This window comes from Conger conger, chromosome 9 (assembly GCF_963514075.1).
Source record: "Conger conger chromosome 9, fConCon1.1, whole genome shotgun sequence".
Lineage (NCBI taxonomy): Eukaryota > Metazoa > Chordata > Actinopteri > Anguilliformes > Congridae > Conger > Conger conger.
This window is the reverse complement of record NC_083768.1, coordinates 43,075,055-43,096,029: the sequence shown is the minus strand read 5'-3', so window position 1 is coordinate 43,096,029 and position 20,975 is coordinate 43,075,055. Positions and strand designations below refer to the sequence as shown.

General features: G+C 46.4%; 1 protein-coding gene across 1 annotated transcript in view; it reads left to right on the top strand.

Annotated features, from left to right (window-relative positions):
• chrna11 (cholinergic receptor, nicotinic, alpha 11) overlaps positions 1 to 20,975 on the top strand; it is a 28,669-nt gene that overhangs the window by 2,649 nt on the left and 5,045 nt on the right. Inside the window, exons 3-8 of the mRNA XM_061255451.1 lie at positions 748 to 792; positions 1,926 to 2,035; positions 2,569 to 2,648; positions 8,975 to 9,142; positions 13,042 to 13,236; positions 16,062 to 16,148. Of these exons, the coding sequence (XP_061111435.1) occupies positions 748 to 792; positions 1,926 to 2,035; positions 2,569 to 2,648; positions 8,975 to 9,142; positions 13,042 to 13,236; positions 16,062 to 16,148 (685 nt within the window). The remainder of the gene's footprint in view (positions 1 to 747; positions 793 to 1,925; positions 2,036 to 2,568; positions 2,649 to 8,974; positions 9,143 to 13,041; positions 13,237 to 16,061; positions 16,149 to 20,975) is intronic.

Here is a 20,975-nt window from a genome sequence, read left to right as displayed (position 1 = left end):
GAGCTGGTAGCTTTTTCAAAACGTAGCTTGAGCTGGTGGTCAAACCATGTCAAGCTGGGAGCTGGTCTGAACTGCTAAACCAGCTACCAGCTGTTTCAAAACTTAGCTTGAGCTGTTTCTTTCAGCAGGGTGTTGAACAATTTTAAATTAACATTCCATTTAGTTTGCCACCAACAGATGGATGCGACTTAGGTCTACCAATGCTAGGTAGCTGATTAACTGGCCTCTCTGTGTCTGTCCATCTGTTTTTGTGTCTGTGGCACTCTCTGTGTCTTGTCTGTCTGTTTTGTGTCTGTGGCCCTCTCTGTGTCTGTCTGTCTGTTTTGTATCCCTGGCCTCTCTGTGTCCTGAGGGGCCTGTAGTGGAGGGGTAACAGTGTTGAAGGGGTGTTCAGGGGGGTCAGGGAATTGGGGGGAAAATTGGGGAGCAGAAGCTGAGTTGACAGCCATATTATTTGTGGTGTTCACATTCCCATGAGTGGCCAGGGGCATTGTGGGAACAACCTCCAAAAGCTCTTCAGAATATGAATTGCAGAGGGTCAAGTTTTATCTTTAATAAAATCCTGGGTAGTTTTTCCTGTGGTGATAAAACGTTGAAAGACTGCCTGGGGAACGTTCTCATCTTAGTGCTGTCTCACAACCAGAAGGAATCTAACCAGAATCTCTCTCTCTCTCTCTCTCTCTCTCTCTCTCTCTCTCTCTCTCTACTAACTGGAATCTTCCTCTCTCTTCCTTTCCTCTCTACCAGGATGAGAAGAACCAAGTGCTCACCACCAATGTCTGGCTGCAAATGGTAAATGCTACTTGAGTGTGTGACCCTCTACATGCGTGTAAAGGGGTTAGGTTGAGTGTGTGACCCTCTACATGCGTGTGAAGGGGTTAGGTTGAGTGTGTGACCCTCTACATGCGTGTGAAGGGGTTAGGTTGAGTGTGTGACCCTCTACATGCGTGTGAAGGGGTTAGGTTGAGTGTGTGACCATTTTTACCTTACTTTAGCGTCTTTCACTCTCAGAAATAAAGGTACGAATAAGAAATAAAGAAATAAAGTGCCTAAAATGGTACAAATGCTTGTCGTTGGGGCGGTACCCTATAGGTACCATACATACTGTAAAAGTGTACCCCTAGTCAGCGATATATAATTAGTTGGTACCTTTTGTGCTTACATACTCATATTTGTAGAACATTAGTGTAATGTACTTATAGAGAACATTACTGTACTTTCAGGGTACATTTAATCCTTGAGGAACAAAAATGTTCCTCCACTGTCACACAATTTCTGAGTGTGAGTGTACTTCTGGAAACGTGACGTTGAGAAACACGGAATGAATGCAGGATTCAGACTTTTTTGTCCATTGTACTGGTGTTCATGTACTGGTGCACTGGTGCTACCTGGTCCATTGCGGCTGACCAGTGAAACACGTTTCTCACTCTGAGCTGTGTCTTACAGCACTGGTAAGATCGCTGCCTCCAGTGGAATGCGTTTCTCACTCTGAGCTGTGTCTTACAGCACTGGTAAGATCACTCCTCCAGTGGAACGTGTTTCTCACTCTGAGCTGTGTCTCTTAGCACTGGTAAGATCGCTGCCTCCAGTGAAACACGTTTCTCACTCTGAGCTGTGTCTTACAGCACTGGTACGATCACTACCTCCAGTGGAATGTGTTTCTCACTCTGAGCTGTGTCTTACAGCACTGGTACGATCACTGCCTCCAGTGGAATGTGTTTCTCACTCTGAGCTGTGTCTTACAGCACTGGTACGATCACTACCTCCAGTGGAATGTGTTTCTCACTCTGAGCTGTGTCTTACAGCACTGGTACGATCACTGCCTCCAGTGGAATGTGTTTCTCACTCTGAGCTGTGTCTCTTAGCACTGGTAAGATCACTGCCTCCAGTGGAACGTGTTTCTCACTCTGAGCTGTGTCTTACAGCACTGGTACGATCACTACCTCCAGTGGAACCAGTCGGCCTACCCCGGGGTAAAGAACTTACGATTCACCACCGACCAGATCTGGACCCCCGATATCCTCCTGTACAACAGGTATCATGGACGCACACACACAGTGACATACCGTACACGTACACACACACGCACATACACACACACACAAATGCACAAACATGCACACACACACAGTGACATACCATACACACACACACACACACACACGCATACACACACAAACACACAGACACACACACACATGCACAAACACACACACACGCACATGTGCACAACCACACACACAAACACACACAGTGACATACCGTACACTTACACACACACGCATACGCACACAGACACACACACACATGCACAAACACACACACACGCACATGTGCACAACCACACACACACACACACACACACACACAGTGACATACCGTACACTTACACACACACACACAGTGACATACTGTACACTTACACACACACACACACACAGTGACATACCGTACACTTACACACACACGCATACGCACACAAACACACGCGCTACACATTACGGGCCTCTGTATAAAAGGTTATATCTGCTGTAAGGTGGCTCATTTCCTCTCCCTTCTGCCCTTCAGTGCAGATGACAAGTTTGACTCCACATTTAAGACCAATGTGAAGGTGAACTCCAATGGTTTTTGCCAATACCTGCCCCCAGGTAAGTGTCCTCTCTCCAGTTCTATGACCTTGAGTAGATGGTCACCGAGTGCTAATATTTCTAATTTATCACAGTTTGGCTCACCCTATTTATCCTCATTTATTTGTGTACTTGGACAAATTACACTTATTAGTGAACACGGCGTGGGAACTTTACATGGTAATTCAGAAATGAGAATATAAATGAACTGCTAATGGAGGAATGGTATTTTTAGCATTAATCTTATCTTACTGTGAGAGGAATACTTTATAGCCTAACACCATCCCATTAAATTTCAGCTTAAATAGCAAATCTCGTTCAGGGTCATGATCAGTGTAAAACATGCACAGGCTATGTTTCCTGTTGCAAGCTTACGATCCACAAAATCTAGGGTTGATTTCAGGAAACTGCAAGTTAAAATGGCAGTGGTCCCAAATAGTTATCGGAGAGTGAGGTTTCTGAAAAACAAAAATGGGCAGAAGAGCCGTATTGAGCTATTAGGGTTTCACTGATTTGAGCCAATCATTGCATTTCTCTTTGGAGAGTAGACTTTGTTATGTGCAATGAAGTCAGTGATTGGCAGCTCTATGTAGAGCCATCCATTATGGGTTTCAATACAACTCATATCCCATCAGTGGTATAATTTGATATAATTTAATGAAAGGAAAAGGCACAGGCTGTCCAACATTTTGGGGTGTACTTTTCCTTGTTCTGGATTATTCTGTCCTCCCCATGTCAGAACAGCCTGCGATGCCCTTGATGAGAAGTCAAATATTCATCATGCTTTCGAGTACCAAACTCAAACCAGCCTTCTCTTCTTTGCTACAGTATGTTTGTATTCACAGATTTATGTTTTTTTTTTTTTTTATATAGCGCCTTTATCCAAAGCGCTGTACAATTGATGCTTCTCATTCACCCATTCATACACACACTCACACACCAACAGCGATTGGCTGCTATGCCAGGCCATGTAACCAGATCATCAGGTGCATTTGGGGGTTAGGTGTCTTGCTCAGGGACACTTTGACACAGCCCAGGCGGGGGATCGAACCGGCAACCCTCCGACTGCCAGACGACTGCCCTTACCGCCTGAGCCATGTCACCACCAATTTATCGTTGTAGTGTAACATAGTATAGTACACTCTCAGAAATTAGGGTACAGCAGAGCTACATTTTTGTTCTTTAAGGAACATAGCATAGGATAGAATACACTCACTGAGCACTTTATTAGGTAGACCTGTACCTGGTGTAATGTAAATATTTAATCAGCCAATCATGTGGCAGCAACCAAATGCATAAAAGCATGCAGACATGGTCAAGAGGTTCAGTTGTTTTTCAGACCAAATGCCAGAATGGGGAAGAAATGTGATCTAAGTGAATTTGACCATGAAATGAATGTTGGTGCCAGACAGGGTGGTTTGAATATCTCAGAAACTGCTGATCTGTTGGGATTTTCATGCACAACAGTGTCTAGAGTTGGCAGAGAATGGTGTGAAAAACAAAAAACATCCAGTGATAAAAAACGGCTTGTTAATGAGAGAGGTCAGTGGAGAACAGCCAGACTGGTCAAAACTGACAGGAAGGAGACAGTCATGCAAATAACCACACAGTACAACAGTGGTATGCAGATGAGCATCTCTGTACACAGACCACATCAGACCACTTAAGTGGATATGCTACTGCAGCAGCAGACCAATAAGTCTAAAAAAGAAGTCTAATAAATACATAATAATGTGCTCATTGAGTGTAGTATAGTATAGTGTTGTGGCCTCAGTACTTCTGGGTCTACTTCCCGATGTTGTTTCTGTATGACAGTGCAGAGCTACTCAGAAAGCATAGTCTCTTTTCCGGGCTTAGTGGTGTGCATTATTGTTACTCTTTGGCAGGTCTCTTCCTTTGTTCATTTCTGGTTTATGGGCATGTGGCATGGTGACAGCCCAGGCATTCGTGCCAGGCGGCAAATGGATAAGCGGGATTGGTCCAGAGGGTGGACCAATGGGTGCTGAAATCTGCTTTGCAAAGATAAATGATCGGGTCAAGCTCTCCATTAAAACCGAACGGAAAAAATTTGGTGGGCCGTGTCGTGCCAGCCAAAAACATAGCAGAGCAGAATGCCTTTGTGCTCAAGCTAAAGACGGGCGAGACTTGAGCCGAATGCCAATCAGCCTCAGGTGTGCGTGCCTTTGCCAGCAGGGGGCTTGCCTGAAGACCCGCAGGCCTCACAGGTTTTGAGGGGTAGCCAGAACCGCTAAAGGTTGCTCTGTACAGCTGATGTGGGTTTTGCAAGGGTCATCTCATGTAGCGGCCGACTGGAGCTGCTTTCTTAAAATGCTTAGTCCTGAGCTTTCGATGCGGCCAAAAAAATGCAGCCGACCTTTCAGATTATTTATTGCTGTTGGATACCATCTTCAGTCTGTCTTATGTGCATTACTTGCTGTTTCCTTGATGTATTATGCTTTTTTATAAAAAAAGGAAAAGAATTATGGATATAACTGGGTATTCCATTTAGAGTGGTTCCGCTGATGCTGTCTTTTTAAAGTTTAGTGCCAGGGCCCGGTCCTGACAGTATTACTCCAGAGATCTCGGTTCAGCTGCTCAATACCTTTGTCCTGCGGTTAAAGACAGAAGCAGGCCAACTGTCAGGAGCAGAAATTGTACCTCTCTCAAAGAACCGGGCCTTGGGCACCGGTCCAAGTCCAGGAGTACTTTTAAATCACGGTCATAAACATTGAATGATGTTTCACTGACACAGTAGCCTTACCCCATGATCCAGTATACCTCTGCAAGAAGAAGCCAATCTGTTGTTATCAAGATTTACGCCACAGTCGTTTATGCTAGTATATCATATATGACGGTTACACATACCCCTGGCATTGTGCAGTACAATGCATGGTGAAATGGAATGAAATCTTTTTTATGAAGTGAATGAAGGCGGTAAGAAATCACTGCTGGAGGGACAGGATCATATATTGAAGTGGGTCTTGTGTGCGCGCGGGGTTGACGTTGCTAAGATTGGAAGAATGCTAACCCAACTGTGTGCTTTCTAGAGGGGAGCTAACAGCTGCTCGCCCTCCAAAAAAGATAAATATATTTACATTACCGTTCAATCACTCAGCAGATGCTGTCACCCACGGTGACTTACAGTACAAAAGCAAACATCAATGCTAATCTCAGGGATACTATCAGTGCTATATCACCAAGCCGTGGGAAGTCAATTTATAAGCAATACGTGTAAAGTTAAAGGAACAAACCAATGATTAGTATTGCAAACCGCTGTACAGGGACTCTGTCTTTATGCAACTGTACTTACAACATCATCCCAGGAAGAAATCGCAAGAGAAAGAAAGAGAATAGCTAAAGTGTGTCGAGGGACCCATGGTGTAGTCATAAAGAGGTGGGACTTCCGTGTGTGGATTTTACACCGATCACTTAACATGTCTGCCAGCTTGGCGTTTGACATTTCAGTATAGATTTTTCAAGAAAGAGTTCATTAGGGGATGGTTCAAATGGATCCCCAGCAGAGGGAAATAAACAGACATTCAAAGCACACAATAATGCCCTCTTTCATGGGGAAATCTTGACATTTGGGAATATTCTCCTTTCCTGAGAATAAATCACATCGATTACCTGCCTAGGCACCGGTTGGGCTGGCTTAACCGAATCAAGTTCACAATGCTATGGCCCACATTCTCCAGACCTTCAAAAGTAATCTGTAAAAGCTGGTATTTTTAGGGCATGTTAATGAAATGGAAGAGTCTGTAGGGCTACAAGATAATATCTGCACTGATCCTGGGGGTGGAAATCTATTCGGCGAAATAATTGAGGGATAGGGTTGGAGATTTACGTTTGGTTGATGTGAGGAAAATATTACCTGAAGCAATTATCACTTGGCTTGCCGCATACACAGAGGGAAGTCAGAAGTGTTTTTCTATTTCAATTAAGATTTCCATTACGGCCTAGATTAAGTGAAATCAATTTCTTTTGAAAAGTTTAGCCATACTTGCTGTTTTTCCGTTCCCCCCCCCCCCCCCCCCAGGAAGATCCAATTAATGGCTCTGCCATCCAGCTTTTAGCCCACTCTGTCTTCTTGGGTTGTGTCTTATTGATGCTAATAGAGTTAGCCGATTCAGAGAACGGGATCGATATATTTGTGGTTATTGGATGAGTTCTTGGGGCACACTGGGTTGCCTTGGACGTTTTTGGGAACATGTTGATTTGATAATGCCCTGAAAAAGCAGGATGTTCCTGGACGGTTTCTTAGCAGTAGTGGCGTAACCCGGTCTCTGGCTCTCCCTCCGTTTCCTGTTCTTGAGTGCCACTGACTCACCCACTGCATCTATCCGTCTGCGTCGGTTCACCTTCTCTTCCTCCGTATCTGTCCTCTGTCTCTCGATCTGTCCTTCGTCTGGCTCTCTTCCTCTCTCGGTTGAAGTAATTTTGTTTTGGGCCAAGTGAAGTTGGCAGCGTACATCGGTAGGAAAAACACAGTGAGAGAACAGGGCCAGAGTCAGTGAAGCATGTAAAATGGATGGTGCAGGCTTTAGAGTTCGAGCCCATTTGATGTACTATAAGGCTACGAGGATTTTAAAACTGTTTGCTGCTGCCAAGGGACGATATATTCTGTAATGGGTAGTGAATTAATATTTGAGTAGTTGACATATGGCATTGTTTTGTTTTGCAATTTATAACACTTTTTATAGTTCTTATCTTATTTATCGATTTACATAGAACAGAATGTGCACTTTCTTGAATTATAAAGGGTCGGTGTTTTAATGTTAAGCCATTTTTAAATGTTAAAATGTTTTATAGGTCTTTCCCCATTCAACAAAGACATTATTCAAATGGGAACAGATGCATAATTTATAGGAAATAGGTACATTTGACAACACTTTTCCAATGTCAATCTTCCATAATTTTCCTAAATGTGTGCCCATATTTTAACTATTACTATAACTATAACTATGACTATAATACTCAGATAATGGAGCAATATAAAAATATATTGAATCAAGTGTTTTTCTCCTAATTATTGTTTGACAGTAATTGACAAGGCTCAATGTAGAATTCCATGCATATTACATTTTTCAAGCATTTATTGAACAGTAAAGAAATCAATTTCAGAGCCGCCACATAGGCAAAATAACAAATTGTTTGGAAAATCATTAGGAAGCGAGCACTGGTGTGTGTTTGGGATCATTGCCTTGCTGCATGATGAAGCACTGTCCAATGTGTTTGAAGGCATTATATTGGACTTGAGCAGATACGATGCTTCTGTACACTTCAGAATACAGAACACTGATACTAGTCAATCTTGGTTGCGTCTGCCCAGAAGACCTTTTTCCAGAACTCTGCAGGCTCCTTTAGGTACTACTTAACAAACTGGAACCTGTCCATCCTGTTTTTGGCAACTTGTGATTTTCACATTTAGCAGTGTAGCCTCTGTAGCTCGGTTTTTGAAGTCGTCTGTGGAGAGTAGTCAGTGATACATCCACAGCTGCCTCCTGGAGAGTGTTTCTGATCTGTCAGACAGGCGTTGGGGGGTTTTTAATCATTAGGGCAAGATTTCTTCAGTCATCAACTGCTGAGGTCTCCCTTCCCCTACCAGCCCCTTTGCAATTACTGAGCTCCCCAGCGCTCTCTTTCTTCTTAATGATGTTCCACACAGTTGAATTAACCTCATATTCACTGTTTCATTTAAAATCCATTGTGCTGGAGTGCAGAGCCAAAAGAACAGAAATTGTACCGCTGTCCCAATACGGACCGCACTGTATATAACACTTTGTCTCCCTGCAATAATCATGTCACATACAGTGACCTTCACTCCGACAGGTATCTAGCCATCAACATTTATTTCAGTCGCCATTGGTGACTGGGTATTTTTCTCGCCCGTTTCTTGCCGAGGGCACAGAACTTATTGAATTTCATTCTTTAATTGCAGCACTTCTTGTATCTGTCAACATTTCTAAGGAGGAATAGCTTCATTTGTTTGTGTGATAATGCTCTCTCTCTCTCTCGCCTCATTGAACTGAAGGTGTTGGAGGAGTCCTGTGTGTGCGAAGGCTGTTCTTTGCTTCATAAATTTGAGCTGCCGGCATGAACCCAGCAGTTTTATCTCTTATTCCCTCCTTATGGTGCACTTCTGGGGCTCATCTTCCGAGGCCTACACCATTCTGTTACATTTATTATTGGACTGAATTTTCTGATTCGGTTAAAGGGAATTTCAAAACCTTGAGACACTACTTGTCTCTCTCTCTCTCTCTCTCATCCGTGTATTCTCACACTCCCTTTCTCCTGCCATCTCTACATTTCTTTCTCTCTTTCTCTCTCTCTTTCTCTCTCTCTCTCAGGCATCTTCATGAGCACGTGTAATGTGGACGTCCGCTGGTTCCCCTTCGACATCCAGAAGTGCGAGCTGAAGTTCGGGTCCTGGACCTTCGACGGCTGGCTGCTGGATCTGCAGATGAGTGAGGCGGACATCTCGGGGTTCATGCCCAACGGGGAGTGGGACCTGGTGGGTGAGTACCCCCCAGGGCCTTCACCTCCCCCTCCTCTTTCACATTTTCTCTCTTCCTCTGCCTCCCTCTCTCTCTCTCTCTCTCCCCCTCCCTCTCCCTCTATCTCTCTCTCCCACCCTCTGCCTCTCTCCCTCTCTCTCTCCCTCTGCCTCCCTCCCTCTCCCTCTCTCCCTCTCTCTCCCTCTGCCTCCCTCTCTCTCACTCTCTCCCCCTCCCTCTCCCTCTATCTCTCTCTCCCACCCTCTGCCTCTGTCCCTCTCTCTCTCTCCCTCTGCCTCCCTCTCTCTCACTCTCTCCCCTTCCCTCTCCCTCTATCTCTCTCTCCCACCCTCTGCCTCTCTCCCTCTCTCTCTCTCCTCTGCCTCCCTCTTTCTCCCCCTCCCTCTGCCTCCCTCTCTCTCTCTCCCTCTGCCTCCCTCTCTCTCCCCCTCCCTCTGCCTCCCTCTCTCCCTCTGCCTCCCCTCTCTCTCTCACTGGAAAGTATTTTGAATGGATTCATTTTTTTACTCTGGTTGGTTTCATTGTGTTTTGACTTATTTATTGTTTTACTGTGTCTTTTTTTTGATTATTTTAAAACTTTTAAACCATTTTTGGTGTTCTGTCCCTTCTTAATTTAATTTACAAACACTGTTATGGTTTGATGATCATTGGTTAGTTATTTCTGTAAATATCTCTTGCAATGGTTAAATATGTGAATGGGGCATCTCCCTCTCCCTCTCCCTCTTCGTCTCTGCCTCACTGGCGTGACCACACACGGGCAACATAGATATAGTACTGCCAAAAAAACTATCATTTGCATAAGACATTAACCGAAATGAATGTGTGTTTCTTAGATAAGTCATTTACATAATTATTCAAATGTAAAAATGTAGGTGTGGAACCGGCACCTGTCTGGGCGGAAGCCATTTTGTCTCCCCGCTCGAGCGCCTCTGCTGCTGGGCCGGTGATGGCGGGTGAAGGTTTGACGCGCGTTATCACCGCGACCGCAGGGCTCCCGACCGCAGGGCTACTGACCGCAGGGCTCCCGACCGCGGGGCTACTGACCGCAGGGCTACTGACCGCAGGGCTCCTGACCGCAGGGCTACTGACCGCAGGGCTCCTGACCGCGGGGCTACTGACCGCGGGGCTACTGACCGCAGGGCTCCTGACCGCAGGGCTCCTGACCGCGGCTACTGACCGCAGGGCTACTGACAGCAGGGCTCCTGACCGCGGCTCCTGACCGCGGGGCTACTGACCGCGGGGCTACTGACCGCAGGGCTCCTGACCGCGGCTACTGACCGCGGGGCTACTGACCGCAGGGCTACTGACCGCAGGGCTACTGACCGCGGGGCTACTGACCGCAGGGCTACTGACCGTGGCTACTGACCGCGGGGCTACTGACCGCAGGGCTACTGACCGCGGGGCTACTGACCGCGGGGCTACTGACCGCGGCTCCTGACCGCGGGGCTACTGACAGCAGGGCTCCTGACCGCGGCTCCTGACCGCGGGGCTACTGACCGCAGGGCTACTGACCGCGGGGCTACTGACCGCAGGGCTCCTGACCGCGGGGCTAATGACCGCAGGGCTCCTGACCGCGGCTACTGACCGCAGGGCTACTGACCGCGGGGCTACTGACAGCAGGGCTCCTGACCGCGGCTCCTGACCGCGGCTCCTGACCGCGGGGCTACTGACAGCCTGTCTGACTGGGCCGAGCGTCAACTCCTTCCCCCCGCCACCGACATGGCCGTTTCGTCAGTACTGCCCCCGCTCCCTCCTCTGGTTCCTGCTGGAGCAGGCTGCTTGTGAATCATTAGACCCCTCCATCTTCCATCCCTCGACTTCTCAGGGGCGACATTAGATCTTCACATTCCACCCCTGGCATTTGGGGAATTTTGAGCGTCCTTGAGCAAGACACCCAAGCCCTAATTGCTTGAGACGAGCTTGTTGGCGTCTTGCATGGCTGCCCTTCGCCGTTGGTGTGTGTGTGTGTGTGCGCGTGTGCGTGTGTGTGTGTGTGTGTGTGTGTGTGTGTGTGAATGGGTGAATAGGAGCCAATCGTTGTAAAGGGCTTTGTGTAGTCATACAGTGCAGTCCGTGATTATTTGGAAAGTGACACATTTCTTGTTTGTTCTCATGTTGTGTTCTCTCTGTATTCCAGTTAAAACAGTTGAGCAGACTTTTAGCTTTAATTTGAGGGGTTTTACATCCATTTTGGTTGAACTGTGTAGGAATTACAGTCCCCCCAATTTTAGGGTGAGTGTGTGTGTGTGAATGGGTGAATGAGGGGCTTTAATTGTGAAGTGCTTTGTAGAGTCATAGTTGCAGGAAAAACCTCCATATGAATGCAGTCCATTTACCATTTAATATCTCTCTGTCTCATAGCAGTTTTTAGGGTCGCTCTTGTTTTTTTGTTTTGCAGCCATCACGGGAGCTTTTACCCAGCAGACTGGCTGTGCCCCGTAGCGCCCCTCGGTGGCTGTGCCACACTTTTGGTTTAAACTCGCAATCCCTCTCAGGAGCCCAATTATTGTACTAATGCTGAGACACGGCTAAACAACCGCACTCCCTGCTGATCTCTCTTTCTTCCTCTTTAGCAGAGCAGCAATCCCTCTTTTCCCTGTTCCGACCCTCTCAATCTCTCTCTGCCCCTCTCCTTCCCTCGCTCTCTCTCTCCTGTTGTACATGTTCAGCAGAAATGACAGAATTTCTTTTTTACCTTTTGTTTTGTTGTGTTAGTAGAGCTTGGCAGGTTTGTTTTCAGCTTCTTTCATTTAAGTACAACCTGTACAACCTGAACGCTTTGATTTTTACTCCGTGCTTTTGAAATTCCACCCAGTTTAATAAGACGCTGAATAAATGGCAAAAACACATTTTTAAACTCACACCTTCATGGTTCTGTGATTTCTATGATTTATTCAGTGAATAGTTTGATGTGTGAATGTTTCAGCTAAACCCCAAGTGCTCCCAGTCTCTCTCTCTTTCTCTCTCTCTCTCTCTTTCTTGTGGTGGTGGTGGATACACTCTAGATCTATAAATAAAACAGCTTTTTTACTGCGGCTTCAAATAAAAGTCTGTCCCTCTCTAGCTGACATGTTTGTCCAAAGCAGCTTGATTAGACGAAGCAAGGAGGAGTTGAGAGCCTTGAGGGCCCGATAGCTGTGCAGATTTTATCATGGCTACACTGAGGCTTTAACCACAAACCTTCTGCGTCCCAGCCATGCACCTCTCTCAGTCTGTCCCTCTCTCCCAGATTCAGGGTAAAAGTCTTGTCCCTTTACATTACATTACATTACATTATTGGCATTTGGCAGACGCTCTTATCCAGAGCGACGTACAGTTGATTAGACTAAGCAGGAGACATTCCTCCCCTGGAGCAATGCAGGGTTAAGGGCCTTGCTCAAGGGCCCAACGGCTGTGCGGATCATATTTTGGCTACACTGGGATTAGAACCACCACCCTTGTGTGTCCCAGTCATTTACCTTAACCACTACGCTACAGGCCGCCCTGTCCCTCTCTCTCAGATTCAGGGTAAAAGTCTGTCTCTCTCAGATTCAGGGTAAAAGCTCTTTCTCTCAGATTCAGGGTAAAAGTCTGTCTCTCTCTCTCAGATTCAGGGTAAAAGCTCTTTCTCTCAGATTCAGGGTAAAAGCTCTTTCTCTCAGATTCAGGGTAAAAGTCTGTCTCTCTCTCTCAGATTCAGGGTAAAAGCTCTTTCTCTCAGATTCAGGGTAAAAGCTCTCTCTCTTGGATTCAGGGTAAAAGCTCTCTCTCTTGGATTCAGGGTAAAAGCTCTCTCTCTTGGATTCAGGGTAAAAGCTCTCTCTCTCTCTTGAATTCAGGGTAAAAGCTCTCTCTCTTGAATTCAGGGTAAAAGCTCTCTCTCTTGGATTCAGGGTAAAAACTCTCTCTCTTGAATTCAGGGGTTCCGGGCATCCGGAACGAGGTGTACTACGACTGCTGCAAGGAGCCGTACCCGGACGTGACCTTCATCGTCACCATCAGACGGCGAACGCTGTACTACGCCCTGAACCTGCTGATCCCCTGTGTGCTCCTCTCCTCCATGACCCTGCTCATCTTCCTGCTGCCCGCAGACTCTGGGGAGAAGATCTCTCTGGGTGAGCATGAGGAGAGAGAGGGGGAGGAGGAGAGGGAGGGAGGGGGAGAGAGGGGGGAGGAGGAGAGGGAGGGAGGGGGAGAGAGGGGGGAGGAGGAGAGAGGGGGGGAGGAGGAGAGGGAGGGAGGGGGGATAGGGAGAGAGGAGGTACAGCAGGAGGAGAGGGAGGGAGGGGATAGGGAGAGAGGAGGGAGGAGGAGAGGGAGGGAGGGGGGATAGGGAGAGAGGAGGTATAGCAGGAGGAGGGGGATAGGGAGAGAGGAGGGAGGGGGAGAGAGGGGGATAGGGTGAGAGGAGGTACAGCAGGGGCAGGGGGAGGGGGATAGGGAGAGAGGAGGGGAGGGGGAGAGAGGGGGGATAGGGTGAGAGGAGGTATAGCAGGAGGAGGGGGAGGGGATAGGGAGAGAGGAGGGAGGAGGAGAGGGAGGGAGGGGGATAGGGAGAGAGGAGGGAGGAGGAGAGGGAGGGAGGGGGGATAGGGAGAGAGGAGGTACAGCAGGAGGAGAGGGAGGGAGGGGATAGGGAGAGAGGAGGGAGGAGGAGAGGGAGGGAGGGGGGATAGGGAGAGAGGAGGTATAGCAGGAGGAGGGGGATAGGGAGAGAGGAGGGAAGGGAAGAGAGGGGGGATAGGGTGAGAGGAGGTATAGCAGGAGGAGGGGGAGGGGATAGGGAGAGAGGAGGGAGGGGGAGAGAGGGGGAATAGGGTGAGAGGAGGTATAGCAGGAGGAGGGGGAGAGGATAGGGAGAGAGGAGGGAGGGGGAGGAGAGGGAGGGAGGGGGGATAGGGAGAGAGGAGGTACAGCCGGGGGGCGGGGGAGGTTGGAACACTGAAAACAAAAACTGAAAGTAACATGTATTTTAGGCTTCAAATCTTATTTCTTTTTGTTAAAAAAGATGAGAGATAAAGATATTGCCAATATGAGGTAAGACAGTTTGACTCATTCACCAATGGACTAAGAAAATGTCAAGCAGTAACTTAAAACAAGCGAGTATTTTCTACTTCAGAGAAAAAGTAAAACTTTTAAGTCTTCGGGGAGGAAAGAAACAGTTGAAATGAAGAGATGTGGCAGAAAAGCAGAGATAAAACAAAGAAAGAGGAGAGGAAGGAGGAGGACCTGGGGGAAACGGGGCAGCAGGGAGAGAGGGAGATGGAGGGATCAGAGGGAGGAGAGCAGAAGGGCAGCACTGGGAGTGGAGGAGAGATTTACACTCTGATGAACGGGGGGATGAGTCTCACAGGGACCGTGGAGAGAGTGTAGGGTGACTGTAGATGGTTTGGGCTCAGAGACACACTGCATGCGTGTGTGTATGTGTGTGTGTGTGTGTGTGCATGCGTGTGTGTGTGTGTGTGTGTGTGTGTGTGTGTGTGTGTGTATGTGTGTGTGTGTGCGTGTGTGCAAATATCCCCCAGCTTGCTTTCTTAATGAACACTTATTATATGTACTGTGCCCCTATGCCTGGTTCTCTTCCACATGCTTCATGTTTGGTAGCATTGCCCTTGTCTGGCCAGGGAGAGAGAGAGGGAGGGAAGGAGAGAGGGGGAGGGAGTGAGAGAGGGAGAGGGGGAGGGAGGGAGAGAGAGAGGGGGGAGAGAGGGAGAGAGGGAGAGCGGGAGGGAGGGAGAGAGAAGGCGGGAAGGAGAGGGAGAGGGGGAGGGAGGGAGAGAGGAGAGGGAGAGAGAGGGAGAGAGAGAGCGGTAGGGATGGAGAGAGGGAGAGGGGAGGGAGGGAGAGAGCCAGAGCAGTAGTGTAGGGAGAGAGCGGGGGGAGAGAATCGATAGAGAGGAGGATGGATGGTGGGAGGATGGGAGAGATGGAGTGAGGGAATGTGGAGAGAAGTGAGAGATAGAGATGGATGGAGGGAGGGAGAGGGAGATGAAGATGTACAGTACACGGAGAGCGGGGAAGGATGGCGGCTCTGAGCTCTGAATCATTTCATCATCCCCCATCCCCTCCCTCTCTCTTCTTCCTGCACTCTTCCTCCTCTCATCCTTTCATTCCTGTCCTCCTGTCTGTCCCCAGCGGCATTAGATATTCTGTCTGTTTCATCAAGGCGAAAGTATTTTAATTACGTCAGCCATGCTCCGTTGTTGATCCAAAGTCAAGCTCCCTTTGTACTGCATTCATTTGAATGAAGCTCGTACGCAGAAGGGCTCCATTTTGAATGTTTGCAGAGCAATTTGCAACCATGGCAACTTAATGGAATTCAGCAGTACAAAATATTTGCGAAATATATCTGTGCAGCTTCAGTGCAGAATTTCATGAATCTCTCACTCTCTCTCTTACTCTCTATTTAGGCTTTTAACTGCTTAATCAGAAGTGATCATTAATACCAGCGTAAAACAGTGATACAGCTGAACTATATTTGCCATTTTACATACAGTATTGCAAGTACTGCAAGTTACACATCAACAAAGTTAGCTGGAATTCGGTTCATTTACACTACATGACATTACATTATAGGCATTTGGCAGATGCTCTTATCCAGAGCGACGTACAACAAAGTGCATAACCATGACCATCAACAATAAGGCAATTCATCAAGTTTGATTGATGTCATGTTTTGCCTTCAATTTAGAATGCGTCCATTTGCAAATAATTGTGAGTCACATGCATACTGAAATGTCTAATTTCCCCTGTTATTGTGACAAAACAAGTGTAAAATGTCAAATGTGATTTTAAAATTTTGCATTTAAACAACAAGAAACGTCCCCCTTTCCCGCCTTCTCGCCTTTCTCTGTCTCTCTCTCTCCCTCTCTCTGTTTTTCTCTCACTCTCTCTTCCCTTTTCTTTCTTTCTCCCTCCCTTCCTCTCTTTCTCTCCACAGGAATCACAGTGCTTCTGTCTCTCACTGTTTTTATGCTGCTGGTTGCTGAGATAATGCCAGCCACATCAGACTCAATACCACTGATTGGTGAGTCACCGTGTGTGTGTGTGTGTGTGTGTGTGTGTGTCTACGTCATATTTTGAATAATGTGTGTGTGTGTATGTGTGTGTGTGTGTGTGTGTGTGTGTGTGTGTGTGCGCGTGTAGATCACTGTAATTCAGTGTTTAAAATGGGAAAGTCAAATCACGTGGGATTCTATGTGCAAAGCAGGAAATAATCAGACACAGGAGAATTGAGGGGTTGCTGCTTCACTGTGTGTGTATGTGCTGTGAATATGAGTGTCTGTGAGTGTGTGTGGTGTGTTTGTGTTCGTGCGAGTATGTGTGAGTGCTTGCAGTGTGTGTGTGTGAGTGAGTGTGCGTGTGTATGTCTATGTGTGAGAGTCTGTATGTGAGTGTGTGTGTGAGTGAGTGTGAGAGTGTGTATGCGTCTGTGTGTGTGTGCATGTGTGAGTGAGTGTGAGAGTGTGTATGCGTCTGTGTGTGTGTGCATGTGTGAGTGTGTGTGAGTGTGTGTGAGAGTGTGTGTATGTGTCTGTGTGGGAGAGTGTGTGTGTGAGTGTGTGTGAGAGTGTGTGTGTGTCTGTGTGTGTGAGTGTGTGAGTGTGTGTGAGTGTGTGTGAGTGCGTGTGAGAGTGTGTGTGTGAGTGTGTGTGAGTGTGTGTGAGTGCGTGTGAGAGTGTGTGTGTGTGAGTGCGTGTGTGAGTGTGAGAGTGTGTGTATGCGTCTGTGTGTGTGTGCATGTGTGAGTGAGTGTGAGAGTGTGTATGCATTTGTATGTGTGTGTGAGTGAGTGTGAGAGTGTGTGTATGCGCCTGTGTGTGAGTGCGTGTGTGAGTGTGTATGTGTGGGTGTTTGTGAGTGTGAGTACGTGTGTGTAAGTGCGGTGTGTGAGTGTGTGAGTGTGTGAAAGTCAGTGTGTGTGAGTGCGTGTGAGAGTGTGTGTATGCGCCTGTGTGTGAGTGTGTGTGAGTGTGTGTGAGAGTGTGTGTATGTGTCTGTGTGGGAGAGTGTGTGTGAGAGTGTGTGTGTGTCTGTGTGTGTGAGTGTGTGAGTGTGTGTGAGTGTGTGTGAGTGCGTGTGAGAGTGTGTGTGTGAGTGTGTGTGAGTGTGTGTGAGAGTGTGTGTGTGTGAGTGCGTGTGTGAGTGTGAGAGTGTGTGTATGCGTCTGTGTGTGTGTGCTTGTGTGAGTGAGTGTGAGAGTGTGTATGCATTTGTATGTGTGTGTGAGTGAGTGTGAGAGTGTGTGTATGTGCCTGTGTGTGAGTGCGTGTGTGAGTGTGTATGTGTGAGTGTTTGTGAGTGTGAGTACGTGTGTGTAAGTGCGGTGTGTGAGTGTGTGAGAGTCAGTGTGTGTGAGTGCGTGTGAGAGTGTGTGTATGCGCCTGTGTGTGAGTGTGTGTGAGAGTGTGTGTGAGTGTGTGTGAGAGTGTGTATGCGCCTGTGTGTGAGAGTGTGTGTGTGAGTGTGTGTGTGTCTGTGTGTGTGAGTGTGTGAGTGTGTGTGTGAGTGTGTGTGAGTGCATGTGAGAGTGTGTGTGTGTGAGTGTGTGTGAGTGTGTGTGAGTGCGTGTGAGAGTGTGTGTGTGTGAGTGCGTGTGTGAGTGTGTGTGTGTGAGTGCGTGTGTGAGTGTGTGTGTGTGAGTGCGTGTGTGAGTGTGAGAGTGTGTGTATGCGTCTGTGTGTGAGTCTGATAGACTAAATGAAGTTTCCTCTCAGGATAGGTCCCTCTGTGTCTCAGATCTACAGTCTCTATTGAGCTCTGTTAATCTATCCATTTAATCGCCCCCCGCACTGATTGGCTAATTAGACCCCAGACCCTGCACTCTATCTCCTGATTGGCTAATTAGACCCCAGTGTCTGCACTCGGTGGGTGCCACAGTTCGCTGGAAGGACAGATGGGTTTCCCTTCCTGCAGAGCACTTGGACATAATTACACCCTCAGGAAAAAGCCGCATACGTTCGTTAAATACCAAAATCCATAACGGAGGAGGGGGGGAGGGGGGGGTCCCTTTCTATCATGGTGGAAAATAGTTTCAGAAACATATTTATGGGAACCACTTTTCATCGACTAGTTTTATGCCTGCTGTACAAATATAAATAGGCTTAATTATAGCTTATTTTTCTTTCATTTATTTATTCATTATAGCTTGTAAGGCAATATGTAAACAATCTATTTAATTTGACACAAACTTACAGTGCAGTCCATACAATGTGGTTTTTAGGCTCTTGTTCTCCAGCACATTGGATTTGAAAATAAATAATGGATATGAGATTGAAGTACAGACTGTCAACTTGAGGGTATTTACATCCATACCAGGGGTTCCATGTAGGAATTACACACATTTCGTAGGGGACCAAAACTCATTAGACAAATTTAGACAGCTGTTTTGGATTGCCTTTGGAGTCTGTTATTTGTCAACATTAGGACCATTATGAGGCTGAGAAAGAAGATAAAAATTGTCAGACATAGTTCAAACAATATGCTTACAAAAACAACAGTTTGGAACATCATTAAGAAAGACAGCTCAGTAATTGCAAAGGGGCTGCAAGGAAGACCTCTACAGTTGATGGCAGTTGAAAACAATTCTTGCAATAATGAAGAAAAAAACCCCAAACACCTGTCCAACAGATGAGAAACACTCTTCAGGAGGCAGGGATGGACTCTCTGCAGAAGACTTACACAAAGCGATGCTTTATATGGAGGCTACACTGCAAGGCACAATCCACTAGCTAGTTGCAAAAACAGGATGGCCAGGTTACAGTTAGCTAAGTAGTACCTAAACGAGCCAGCAGAGTTCAGGAAAAAGGACTTCCTGAGAACGAGACTGGTGTGTATCAGAGTGATGGCAACAGCAGTGTGGAGGAAATGTGGAGGCTAAAAGGAACTGCCCGAAGCATCACCCCCCCTCAGGCTTGATGCAGTTATTGCAAGCAAGAGATATGCTACCAAATATTAAAGTGTTATTTACTTAAATACTCTCTGTTCCAATATTTTTGCACCTGAAAATGGTGGTGGTCTGATACCAAAGGTGCTATGTTCTAAGTAGTTTAACACATCTAGGTGTAAATGCCAGGAAATGAAAGCTGACATTCTGAACTCTTGTCTTGTGTCCACATTTTTATCTCAACCCCAAATGTATTCAGTGAATTGCTAAAGCAAAGGAATGGGCCTTGCTGTTCAAATACTTTTTGAAGGGACTGTATGTTCAGATGAATTCATATACTGTCTTATGCATGCTTACTGCCCCGACTTTCATAGACTTGTTTTATGCTTGCTGTAAAAATATAAATAGGCTTAATTATAACCTTCATGTGAGGCAACGTGCAAACAAATCGAAGAATCGATACAATTTTACATAAACGTATATGTTCATACTAATTCACATATTATTTCTTATGCATGCATACTGTCACCATTTTCATTGACTAGTTTTATGCATGCTGTAAAAACATAAATCGGCTGAATTATGCCCTGCATGCAAGAAGAAGCATGCGAAAAGAATCAATATAATTGTACATAAACGTATATGTTCATACTAATTCACATACTGTGCTTGATTTATGCATACTGTCACCAATTTCACGGACTAGTTTTATGCTTGCTGTAAAAATATAAATTGGTCCAATCGTGCCCTACATTTAAGGCAATATGTGCAAACAAGAATCAATATTGTTTTACATGAACTTGAATGTTGATAATAATTCACAAACTGTGTCTTAAACAAGGACTCCTTATGGCAGGGGTCCTCAATCTTGCACAGAATAGGGCCGGTGTGCGTGTAAGCTTTTGTTCCAACCCAGCAGTTACACACCTCATTCTGCAAATCAGCCATTAGTCTTTACTAATGCTACCTTGTGAAGTCGGAAACTTGTATCTCCGAGTCGGGAGGACGGATCTAGGGTTGGAGCGTTCCGGTGGTCACTTTGTAGCAGCCGTTAGTGACATGATGGCTGGCAAGAAGCTGTCGCTAGCTCTGACACTTTCCGAGCTCTAAAACCTTCACAGATACTTTTTAAAATGTGCTGTTCATTGGGAACAGTAAACGTAAATATAAAAACTTCTATAGGAGTTAACTGTTGTTTGCCGTTGTCGTGTATGCCGACATTCCAGCCATTTTGAATGACATCAGTTTCCTCCAACTCGGCAAATGAGAGGCGAGAAATGATAACGAACTTTCCGACTCGTAATTATGTGCCAACAATCCAGCAACAATCCATTATGAGTTCCAGCAGTCTTTCCTGCTCAGAAGGTCGTAATTACAAGTTTTTGACATAATCTGGAACATGGCAATAGTTAGGTCCTTGATTAGTAGTATCAGGTGTGTCACTGCATGGTTGGAACACAAGCCTGCACCTACACCGGCCCTTTCTGGATAAGATTGAGGACCCCTGGGATGGGTGTTGGTGATTGGTGAACTGATTAACCCCGTAATCACTGCTTCCTCTGTGAGGTGTGAAAGATGAAAACTGTGATCTTGCTTTATCTATGAGGTGTGAAAGATGAAAACTGTGATCCTGATTTATCTATGAGGTGTGAAAAATGAAAACTGTGATCTTGCTTTATGTATGAGGTGTGAAAGATTAACCCCGTAATCACTGCTTTCTCTATTAGGTGTGAAAGATTAACCCCATAATCACTGCTTTCTCTCTGAGGTGTGAAAGATTAACCCCATAATCACTGCTTTCTCTGTGAGGTGTGAAAGATTAACCCCATAATCACTGCTTTCTCTCTGAGGTGTGAAAGATTAACCCCATAATCACTGCTTTCTCTGTGAGGTGTGAAAGATTAACCCCATAATCACTGCTTTCTCTCTGAGGTGTGAAAGATTAACCCCATAATCACTGCTTTCTCT